This window comes from Octodon degus, unplaced genomic scaffold (genome assembly GCF_000260255.1).
Source record: "Octodon degus isolate 3935 unplaced genomic scaffold, OctDeg1.0 scaffold00005, whole genome shotgun sequence".
Classification (NCBI taxonomy): Eukaryota; Metazoa; Chordata; class Mammalia; order Rodentia; family Octodontidae; genus Octodon; species Octodon degus.
This window is the reverse complement of record NW_004524581.1, coordinates 13,969,586-13,981,510: the sequence shown is the minus strand read 5'-3', so window position 1 is coordinate 13,981,510 and position 11,925 is coordinate 13,969,586. Positions and strand designations below refer to the sequence as shown.

Sequence of the window (11,925 nt, the reverse complement as noted above, 5' to 3'; positions counted from 1 at the left end):
CTAATTACATCAGTAGAATAGACATCACTGCAGGGCCAGTGCTAAATAGCACTCTTTCAGGGCTAGCAATATAGCTCAGAGGACGAGGCGCTTGCTTTGACAAGTGTGGGGACCAGGGTTCAGTCCCGCCCTGCATACCAGGCCCCCTCACTGCCAGGTAACGTGTCTGGGCGTGGTGGCGCAGGCCTGTAATCCCAGCGCTGGGGAGGCTGAAAACAGGAGGATTACTATGAGTCCGAGCTGCAGAGTGACACCCTGTACCAAATATATAAATGAAGAAAAAAAATTATATACCTAAATAATACTGTTTCTCCCTTAGTTTTACTGAGCACAAGAAAAGACAGACAAAATTCCTATATAGCAAGTTTTATTTGTATCAAATGAAAGAGTATCATAAGTAAGCAGATTATGATCTGAATATTGTAATACAATTTAACATTTGGGAAATTACTCAGTTATCCAAAGTGTACTACCTGATTGAGTGTACACTAACGATTTTGAGATTATCTGGAATCATTTGGCAAGATGTATATTTTCATACCTTACTGGACTATCATGATTCTATGTGGTTCCTTTATCTAGATGTGTGTATACACGCATTTCTAAAGTTATATATAAAAAGCTAGAGATAGATGTGTTAAGATTAATTTCTTTAAAAAATCTATTATATTAAATTGCATCTGCATTCAAAGCAGAAATGTAAAAAAACAGTTCAATTTACTAAATACACATGAATTTACAGAGTAATTGAAATAAAATTGCTCTATTCCGGTCTAACATTGAAGATGCACCAACAAGCTACGGCTGCTGAGACTACAGATCCTAGGAGCGCGAGGGGCGCCCTGCGCGGGGCAGGGACACAGGGACGCCGCGGCGGGCCGGGCGGCAGGCAGGGCAGCGGCTCGACCTCAGCGGAAGTCCGGCTTCTCAGGAAAGGTGCAGCCTCTGCGCCGGATGATCACGTTCGCCGCATAGTGGCCTGCGCGGATGCACTCGGTCAGGGCCTTGTCGGCGACCAGCTGCGACAGGAACCCTGGAAGAGGCAGAGACGAGCGGCGTGAGGGCGTGGAGATGCCCCGACAGACGCACTCCAGCCCCTAGCCTTCCCTCGGGCTCTGCAGGAAGGTGTCCCCCCGCAGGGGCCAGGCCTCTGCCCTGCCATTACGGCCTCCAGGTCAGGCCTCCTCGGAGCCTAACCGGCAGCACAACTTGCCATATTGCCATGGAGTCTCGCAGGTCTTTCTGTGCTCACCGATCCTGCTTTCCTGCCACTCAGGAAGGCCCACGGGGTGCGGTGGTGCCGCCTGCGGTGGCTGAGGCAGGAGGGTCTCGAGGTAGAGGCCAGGCTGGGTTACAGGTGCACTCAAGGCCTGCCTGGCTATCTAATGAGATCCCCAAGTACAATGACACCAACAACAATAGCAACAGGAAAAAAAAAGAGGGGGGTAGGGATTTTGAGTAAGAAATGCTGGCCAAGTAACATCACTTAGCATCCTCCTTGCACAGACCCCGCTGCCCGCGCTGCCATCCTTCTAGCATGCTGCTGCTGGGCACCACCCGGGAGGGACAGGCCAGCTTGCCAAGGACCCGCCACCTTCCATCCACTGCCAGAAGCTGCAAGCAGGCACCGCGGACCGGCCTGACATTTCAGTAAAGTAGTGTGAAACACAAAATAGGGTTGAGGCTTTCAGCTTTTGGTCAAGAGAGAATAAAAGGAGCCAGGTTTATTCGCCCTTCAAAAACATTAAAATACAGACAAAATAAATGAAGTTTTTTCTAATGTTGTATATTGGCCGCACGGGATTCCTGAGAGAGTTAAATGAGGAGAAGCCTAAGGCGCCTTGGCCCCCTGCGTGCGGCTGCCACACAAGCGGTGGAAGCTTCCAGGGCGTCCTTGGTGGCCCAGCCGCTCCCCGCTCAGGGCCAGGGACCCCAGGCGGCTGCGCGAGGAGCCCAGCCTGGAACAAGCGGGTGAAAGGGCAAAGCTCTCCTCAGCCTGGCGAGAGGGAGAGGCGGGAGGGACCGTGCCCCACCACTGCGTGGGGACCAGCGGGACGGCACTCTGGTCTACACACACTGGCCCAGGACAGGGCGCAAGGCGGCATAGGGCGGCGCTGCCCAGCCAGGCAGTGGGGAGAATTCCTTTCAGACACGGCGAGCTCCCTGTGATAACCCAACAGCCCGCGTTGATGCCACATGATGAATTTGCAGTTTAAAGCATCCTATAAAGAAAATTCCACGTCCTGATGGAGCCAGTGGTGAAGTCTACCTTTTTTTTTTTTTGGTCTTTTTGAGACAGAGTTTCACTATGTGGTTCAGGCTGGCAATGAATTCACTTTGTAACCCAGGCTGTCCTGCAGCACCAACTCACAGCAATCGTCCTGCCTCAGCCTCCGGTATACTAGGGTTACAGATCATCTTAACAGATGCAATCAGAGCATCTGACAAAACCCCAGCTGAGTGTGATGCCTCACGCCTGTCATCCCAGGGATTGGGAGGCTGAGGCAGGAGATCACTCTGAATTCAAGATTGGACTGGGCCTCACAGTGAGTTCAAAACCAGCCTGGATTACATAAGGAGACCGTCTCAAAAAACCAAAAACAACAACAACAAAAAACAAAAACAAAAACCAGGGCTAGCCAAATAGCTCAGTGGATTAAAGCACCTGTAAGCTGGCTCAGGGATTGGGGGTTCGATCCTGGGCCTGTCGCGCTGGCCGCACCCCGGGGCATGCTGAGACAGCAATTGAGATGGGGTGTGGTGGTGCACGGCTGTAATCCCAGCTCTTGGGAGGCTGTAAACAGGCGGATCACTACCTCTGATCTAGTAGTGAGACCCTGAACACCCTGTAGACCCTTCCCTAATAAATACTCATAGCACATTTGGATCAACCCCATATGACTCATTTCAAGTTATTTTTGCAAAAGGTATTAAGGTTGAGGTGGGTCCCCCCGCCCCCCACACACATGGCATCCAGTTGCACCAGTACAGTCTGTTTAAAGATTAACCTTTCTCCAATGAACTGTGTTGGCACTTTTGTTGAAAATCAATTGTTCTCACAGAAGAAGATTTTATTTCTGGACTCTGCAGTCCCACTGATCCATCTGCCTCCCTATGCTAACACTGCAGTATCTTGATTATTATAGTTCATAAGTTTTAAAAATAAGCAGTATAATTCGTCTTTTTAAATTCTTTTTTGAAGTTGTGTTCTGGCTCATCTAGATACTTTGCATTTTCATTTAAGTTTTAATTAATTAATTAACAAACTATTTTTGAGACAGGGTCTTGTTTTGTAGTTCAACCTGGCCTTGAACTCACTATGTGGCCCAGGCTGGCTTGAAACTCATGGTGATCCTTCTGCCTCAGCCTCCTGAGTGCTGGGATTGCAGGCATGTGCCACCACACCTGGTTCATAAATGTTTTTTTTTGTTTTTATGGAATGGGGGATTGAACTCTGGCCCTTGTGCTTGCCAGGGAAGCACTTATTCTACTGAGCCATCTCCCCAGCCCCATAAAAGTTTTAGAAGCAGGTTGTTAAAAGCCTGCTAGCTGAGTGTGGTGGCATATACCTTAACTCAGGATGCTGACAGGAGGACTGTACGTGGCCGGCGAGCCTGGGAAATATAGGAGACCTGTTTCAGAATTAAAAAAAAAAAAAAAAAAAAGTGAGGGGCTGGGACCATCGTTCTGTGTAGAATGATTGCCTTCTGTGCACAAGACCCAGGGTGCAGTCCCCAGGGCCACAACGCAGGGAGAAGAGAAAAGCCTGCTGGAATTTGGATCGTTGTTACATGAAGTCTATAAGAAGTTCTGCAGAGCTGACAACAGCGCTGCTTTTTTTTTTTTTTGCATTTTAGGGGAGAGTCTACAGGGTGCTCAGGGTCTCACTACTAGATCAGCCTCGCAAGAGCCGGGATCACAGGCGCGCCCCACCACGCCCCGTCTCAGCGCTGCATTTTCTGAGCTATGTGTACTTCATGTCTCCACTCATCTAGGTTTCCTTCATTTTCCTCAGCAGGATTTCTTCATTCTCAATGTGCAGGTCTTATGTGACTTTTATCAGATACGTTCCTAGTAGGGCCTATATTTGATGCTATGAGTAAATAGTACCTTAATATAAATTTAACATTAAGTGTTAAATATTTTAATATGTGTTCACTACTAGCATATATGACATCGGTACACACAACTGCGTACATTACTAATGTAAATACTCAGCTGCTTTCTTGTGTACTCGTGGTGGATCCTGCAACTTCGCTACGCTCACCTCGGAGGCCTAGTCTGCTTCTAGACTCCGCAGCGACGCAGGCGTGTGTGGGGCGGCACAGCTGCCTGGAGAAGCGGGTGGGCCTTGTCAACTTCAAGATCCGGGGGAGCAGCAGCTGCCCCTGGGGGCCCCACAGCTAGGACCCCTCCCGGCTCCAGGCCACGTGGACTGCAGGAAGGAGACCGGCCGCCAGGGAAGCCTGCTAGCCCCGCTGCACAGCAGCTCACGCTTTCTTTTCACTTTTACCCTTTTGCTTTTCCCTTGCCATTTCGTGACTCACCTTTTTATCCCCCCACCTCTTGTTTTTTTGAGACAAGGTCTCACTATGTAGTCCAGCTTGACCCTGAACTCTGTGTTGCCCAGGCTGGTCTCGAACTCACCACAATCCTCCTGCCTCTGCCTCCTGAGTGCAGGGGTTTACCAGTGGGCCACCATAGCCAGCATCATCCCTCACCTTAGAAATAAACTTTTGGTACCTTTTTGGCTTGTCTCATCTAATTCTTTGAGTCAAGAAAGATGTGTAATACTTTTGTCTGGTGAGTTATTTTAAAGGAACTACCCAACAACAATAGGATTCTCTTGTTTTTGGGGCAGGGTCTCCCTACGCAGTCCAGGCTGTCTTGAACTCACTATTGAGCTCAGGTTGGTGGCGATCCTCCTGCTTCAGCCTCTTGAGTGCTGAGGTGACGAGTGTGTGCCTCTGTGCCTGGGGAGGCAGGCCGGTTTGTGAGCTAATATATGCAGCAGTTTTATCTGTAGCTTGCAGAAAGGAGCAGCACTGGAATGGGAGGGGCAGGAAGGCAGCGCTGCGTGGGGCTGGGAGTCACAGCTGCACCCACATGAGGGAGTGCGGAGCACCTCAAGGCCAGCATTTGTAAAACTGGACACCTGAAGTATATGCATTTGCTGGTGGGCCAATTACACCACAATAAAACTAAAACGTAGAAAAAGGGAAAAGAAGTATAACTACAAATACGATAGGTCCAGAACAGAGAAATCTAGGCTTCTCCTGAGGGGAAACCCAAGCTGCTCTGCCTTGCAGGTACCTGGAAGATGGTGTTTAGAAGCCATCGGGTGGCGCCTTCCCAGCCAGACCTCGGGACCCTGTGCTGCTGACACAATGAGCCACCTTCCAAATCAAGACCAAGATGAGGTGGCGAGTGCGCTCTGCTGAAGAAGCCTGCTCGGGCTGTGCACTCGCTCTCAGGTGGTCTGCAGAGCTGTCTGCCAGCAGGGCTTTGGGAGCACCCCGCCACACCCGAGTCCTCAGGACAGCGCTGCCTCTTCAAGTATGGACTGAAAAACCAACTAACAGCAACAACAGTCTGTGGCAAGGGGATGCTTCCCTCTGTGAAGCGGCTAGGAGGAATCTTTTTTTTTTTTTTTTTTTTTGTCTTTTTGACAGGGTCCCATATGTGGTTCAGGCTGGCCTTGAGCTCACTTTGTAGCCCATGCTCATCTCAGACTCACAGTGATTCTTCTGCCTCAGCCTCCCAAGTACTCCTGGCTGGTAGGAATCTTAACAGTTGTTTACAATTATTTAAATCAAAAAGGGAGCTTATATTTAAGTAACTGCAGGGAATCTTTTTACAATGTAAACAAATGTCATATTGACACTTTTTTTGATGTTTACTTGCTTGTGTTTTGAGACAGGATCTCACTCTGTAATTTACATAGTAATTAAACTCACTATGTAGCCCAGGGTAGCCTCGAACTCCCCCAAATCCTCCTGCCTCAGTCTTCTGTATGCTGGGATTAAGGGCATGTACCATCTTGCCTAGCTTCTAAAAAACTTTCTTTTTTTTAACTTTTGAAGTATATGTAGCATAAACTTTATTTTTTATTTATTTTTTATTATGAATCTTTTTTTTTCTTTTCAAAGTTTTATTGATAAACATATAGCAATGAGACAGTTTCAAATCAAATCGAAAGTACAGTTTCAACAAATAATACACTGCATATATTCTTCTTAGTGATTAATTGCTGTACAAGATGCAGACTTGTGATCCTACTTACAAACACCATTAGAAAAAATCCTTCTATTCATTAAGAGAATGCAACTATATATCTATCCCAACCACTTTCAATACACAGATACAAAAATAAACTTTATTTTAAAAAATAATTTTAAAATTCTGTTTAGTTGGTTTGGTTTTTGAGACAAGGTCTTGTCTTCTAGTTCAGGCTGGCCTTGAAATCACTATGTAGCCCAAGCTGGCCTGGAACTGACAGTGATCCTCCTGCCTCAGCCTGAGGTAGGAGGATCTCAGAGAGCTGAGCCCTGCACGGGCTGCACAGTGAGGTTATGGCTCGCTTGAATTACAGAGCGAGACCCTGTCTCACAAATCAAGCCAAGCCAAGCCAACCCCGCCAAGCCCTGCCAAGCCCCGGTTTCCCTTGGCTCCAGTCCCTGACTGCTGCCACTCTGCTAGCCTCCTAACAACCTGCCTATTAAGGAGCCTCAAACCATGCTTGCCCTTTGTGTCTGGTTTATTTCATTTAACATCATGTTCCCCAGTATAGGATTCAGTTCAGATCTCCAGTTACTAGCCCGCCTAACGTGTACTTTTAAAGACATTTTTATTTGTGAAGAATTTTAAAATCAGACAAATGTAGCAGGAATAAAAATAGCCTAAGACACACCTGTGGCTCCTTTACCCAGGTGCAGTTATTGGTAACATTTCTGCCTCATTTGCACGCGGTCTCTTACATTTTTTTCCTCTCAACTATGCGAGGCCAGTCTGTGTCTATTGCGGCTGCGCGCCTCTAGGCTCCTCCCCTGCCTGTCCTGGGAGGAGGAAGCTCCCTTAGGCAGCCGTGGTCCAGGGGCAGCAGTCCACTGTCTATTCGCTTTCATCAGGTACCGCTAGTGTACTTCACAGTACTTGCCCCTGTACTATCGAATCCAGGCTGTCTAGGACTTGCCTCAGGGGCTTTTTGGTCTTCAACTTGAAACATTTCCTCAATCCCTTAAAAAAATGTTTTTTTAAAAATATTTTTTGAGACAGGATCTTCCCATGTAGTGTGGACTGGCTTTGAGCTCATTATGTAGCCCAGGCTGGGCTTGAGCTTGCAGGGACCCTCCCGCCTCAGCCTCCCGAGTGCTGGGACTGCCGGTGTGCAGCACCGTGCTCTGCAGCTCTGCTTGGGGCATGGCCAGCTTTGAAGAACAGTCATCTCTAGTCTAATTTTAATAGTCATGTTCATTTTGGGGTTGTGATATTTCTTCATGATTAAATCTAGATTGCACATTCTTGGCCAGATTATATAAATAATAATTATAATTTTTAATATAGCTTAATAATTATAATCACATTGAGGTATTTATAATGAAGCACATTCCCTGATATTTATACATTTAAAAATTTTTCAGACAGGGCTCCTTAAGCTGTTGTTGCCTGGGCTGGGCTGCAACTTGGGATCTCGCCGCCTCAGCCTCCCAGAGTGCTGGGATCACAGGTGTGCACAAGCGCAGAAATTATTTTGGGTTGTTCTCAGGCTATGACATTTAGAGACACATCCTGTCCATCTGCTGTTCCCTGGTGACATTAACTCTGACGCTCAAGATGCTGTCCTACTTCTACTTCTCCATTTGTACATTTCTTTTTCCTTTGCATTTACAAGCAGGGTGTGGGTATCTCTTTGAAATATGCAAATATTCTCCTCCTCCTCAAAAGTCCTTGGGGCTGGGATCACAGCTCAGCTTGTGCTGCGTGCAAGGCCCTGTGTTTAAACTCTAGCAACACATACACACACACACACACACACACACACACACACACACACTTCCCATCTCCTGGGTTTTGCATCCTTGATGATCTGTGTGTGAGTGTGGGAGGGCCCTGGAGCTAGCCTGCGTGCTGGTCAGCACACACAGCTGCACCGCAGCCCTTTCACTTCTATTTTACTGTGTGATAACCAACAGGTTGCTGAGGCTGAGCTTGCATCTGGTATGTATGTATGTATGTATGTATGTATGTATGTATGTATGTATGTATGTATTCAGCGGCTGGCTCAGCCCACCCTGGGGGTGGGCCTGGCATGGTATGTGGTACCAAGGACTGAACTGCGGTCTCTGCATGCCTGCCTAAGCAGGCGCTTTAGACCGCTGAGCTATCTCACCGGCCCTGAGCCTGCATTTGGAATCCTCCCGCCTCAGCCTCTCAGAGCACTTGGATTACAGGGGTGCGTCTTCAGGCCTGGTCCACTCGTGCGTTCCACCTGAAGCAGTTTATGCTGCGTGATTCCCATTTCCAGAGCACGTCGACTGGTGAGCTCCTGGCATTCTGGAAGGGAGAGCGCTACCCCTTCTCCCATGTGTTACATCAATATGTGTTTATTATAAACACAGATGCACACGTGACTTTGTTTCAGTGGTTTGTCACCCTTTCTGGACCGTGAGTACTACTGTCCTGGCGTTTCCCAGTGGGAGCATCTTTAGGCTGGCTCCCTACATCTTTGGACCTGCCTTCACCTTATTTTATTTTAATGTTTGATTTTTTGGAGCGGGGGTCTCACTGCATAGTTCAGGCTGGTTCAGCGTGACCTTGAACTCACGCTGTCCTCCTGCCTCACCTCCTGAGTGTTGGAATTGCAGGCCTGTGCCACTGTGTGTAGCTGCCTTCACTTCAGTTTTCAGCACTTGTTCACTGTCCAGCATCGTGTTTTGGGCGTTGCCATGCCCTGTGATCAGCTGTTTCTCCAAGGACCCTGGCTCCTTTCTGCGTGGAGAAATAGGGACTCTGGTCTGGAGGAGGTGTGTGCGTGTCTGGACTGCGCGGAGTGAAAAGCTGCCTTGGGCCCAGGGGATGATCAGCGATTGACGGTGACAAACGCAGATGTGGACAGGGCCCTGCTCTGGAGTCCAGTGCTTTTAGTCCCGTCCCCAAGGCATTCTAGCTTCACCCGCTCAGTGGTTTGTCCACTCCTCATTCGCTCAACGTCCTGAGGCAGCCACAGAAGCTCCCCCTGACCCAAGTAACCCTCAGGTCGTCTGGGGGTCCAGCCTGGCTGGCTGTTGTCAGCCACACACTGTTCTGCAAGTCATTTAGGAACAGCCCTCTTGTCTACCCCTCAGAGGGCTCGCTATCCTTGAAAGGTTCCCGGCACTCGGGAGGCTGAGGCAGGAGGACTGTTGCCTGTGATACAAAGTGAGGCCTGGGCCAGCCTAAACTGCATTGGGAGACCCTGTCTCCAAAAGATAAAAAATAAAAAAAAGATTTAAAAAAAAATTGAGCTCCTGTGTTGTTGGCACTTTCAGTTTCATTCCCTCTCTCTTTCTAGACTTGCTAATCTTTAAGTTATTCTTAAATATATGGAGAATATTAACATGTTTACAAGAGCAGAAAGCCTATAAAAAATTAAGGTAGAGAAGTGTCACTGTCTTTCACCCTCTGTCCTCATCTCTTGGAAGTAGCCAACTTCTCTCTTTTCTGGTTTATTTGCCAGTATTTCATTTCTTTTTAGGAGAGGCGTCACACAAGCTCGCGAGGTGCATCCAGTTAGCTCTGTTGAGACCCTTGCTCCTCTCCACACTGGCTCCATGAGCCCACGCCACGGCTTACCCCCCACCTCCTGCGTGGGCACGCTTTGACAGCTGCTAATGTTTTGTAACTGCAAATAATGCTGCAATGAAAGTCATAAGCATGAGCATTTTCTGTCATAAAGGATGTCTCTTTGGGATCCATTTCTAGAGGTAGGACTGCTATGTCGAAAAGGTGTGTGAGTGGGCATGAAGTTTCTTTAGATCCTAGCAAATTCCCCTTTAGAGTGGTTGAGTCACTTGGTATTTCTGCTAGTGATGTAAGATTGTCTGTTTCCTTGCAAGCTCACCGATGGAGAGGACTATCTGGCTTTTTAATTTTTGCAAGTCTGATGGGGAGAAATAGGTCTGTGTTCTGCTGAGTCTCTCTGTGGTACTGGAGACTGAGCCCAGGCCATCCCACTAGGCAGCAGTCCCAGGCCTTTGGACACAGGGTCTTGTTAATGCAGTAAGTCACCCAGGCTTGGCTTGAATTTGTGAGCTTCCTGCCTCAGCCTTCCAGTGTACAGGGATTACAGGTGTGTATCACCATAGTTTGCACCATGGTGCAATTTTAATTTGCATTTTTCTATGAGCAAAGCTGCACATGTTTTATATGTTTGAAGAACAACTCTCGTTTTTAAATTTTTATTTTTTGTAGGATTTTTGGTTTTCCCTTTCACACTTTGAAAAATTCTTTATTATTATTATTACTATTTTTTTCCTGTATATTAGGGAAGGGTCTAAAGAGTGTTAAGGGTCTACTAGATCGGACTTAATGATTCTGTTTATAGCCTCCCAAGAGCTGGGATCACAGGCACATGCCCAGTCTCAATCGCATTCTCAGTGTGCCTTGGGGGCAGGGTCAGAGGGGGGAGTTCTTATGTCTTGGGGGTATTATTCAAATGATGTATTTTTTAAGGAAAGATACAGGTGTATGGTGTTAACATACACGAACACTGCACTGAGAACCCCGAAGGGCTTTTTCACATTTTCTTCACTGAAACACTGCCTCAGGCCTGAACGTAGCTGGTAAACACCACAGCAGACAAGCACAGCCGGGAGGTCCATGACGTTTAAAAAAAAGCCATGCGAGGCCAGCTGAGGTGGCCCATGCCTACAATCTAGCACTCAGGAGGCTGAGACAAGAGGGACCCCACGAGTCGGAGGTCAGCCTGGGCTCCATGGCGAGACCCTCTCTCAATAACCTTCTTTCCCTCCACAAAAGCAATCCAAGGAGCAAAATCTTAAAAAAGGGACTCAATAAGTGTTGTGTGTTTGCTATAACAAGCTCTCTTGGGAGCACTCTCCGCACGTGCACGGCTTTGGAAGGGCGGCCGGACACCATGGCCCTGGGCCGGGCACTGGGCCGCGGGGCAGGTTCCCAGGCCAGGAGGGCAGGGGCGCTGCTCCTGCTGTCTACCCCGGCTCTCTGCGTACTTTCAGACCCTTCAAGGGACAGGGGTATTCTCCTCCCCTCTCTTCTCCTGCTGATTTGTAAGGGGCATTTCCAACGTGCCCACTACCTATGGCAGGCCTCCCGCCTGTCACTGGCTTTCTAGCTTTTTTTTTTTTTTTTGGCAGAACCAGAGATTGAACTCAGGCACTTCCCTGGCACTTGCCAGGGAAGCTCTTATTCCATTGAGCCATCTCCCCAGCCCGCTTTCTAGCTTTATACATAATTTTCTTCTATTGAATTTAGGCCAAAAGGGTCTTTAAGATCCAACAGTTGTTAGCCTAGGTCAGGCCCTGCGAGTGCCCTTGGCGTGTCGGCACACTGGTGCTGATAGAGCTTCATTTTTCCAAAAAGCCGTTTTTGTTCCATGACCCACTATTTATCTATCTTCTTTGTAGTTTTTATCTTGAAATAATTTTAGATGCACAGAAGAGTTGCAAAAAGAGTAGAGAGTGCTCTAGTGCCTGCTGATTTTACATCATGACTTTATTCAAATGCTACACATATTTTCTTTTCATTTTTAATCTTTGGTAAGATTCAAGCAATATATTTTGGAAACAGGTGTACTCAAAATAGTACAAATGAGGGCTGGAGAGATGGCTCAGTGGTCTAAAGCACCTACTTAGAACAAGCTTAGCAAAAGCATCAGGGACCGCGGTTCAATCCCCCAGCACCACATGC

General features: G+C 47.8%; 1 protein-coding gene across 2 annotated transcripts in view; it reads right to left on the bottom strand.

Annotated features, from left to right (window-relative positions):
* Window positions 1-350: 350 nt before the first annotated feature.
* Window positions 351-11,925, bottom strand: part of Adk (adenosine kinase) — a 563,958-nt gene continuing 552,383 nt past the window's right edge. Inside the window, exon 11 of one of the 2 annotated variants that reach the window (XM_004624031.2) lies at window positions 351-1,033. In XM_004624031.2, coding sequence (XP_004624088.1) covers window positions 909-1,033 — 125 coding nt within the window. In that variant the 3' untranslated portion in view covers window positions 351-908. The remainder of the gene's footprint in view (window positions 1,034-11,925) is intronic. The other variant, XM_004624032.2, reaches the window with a different exon arrangement.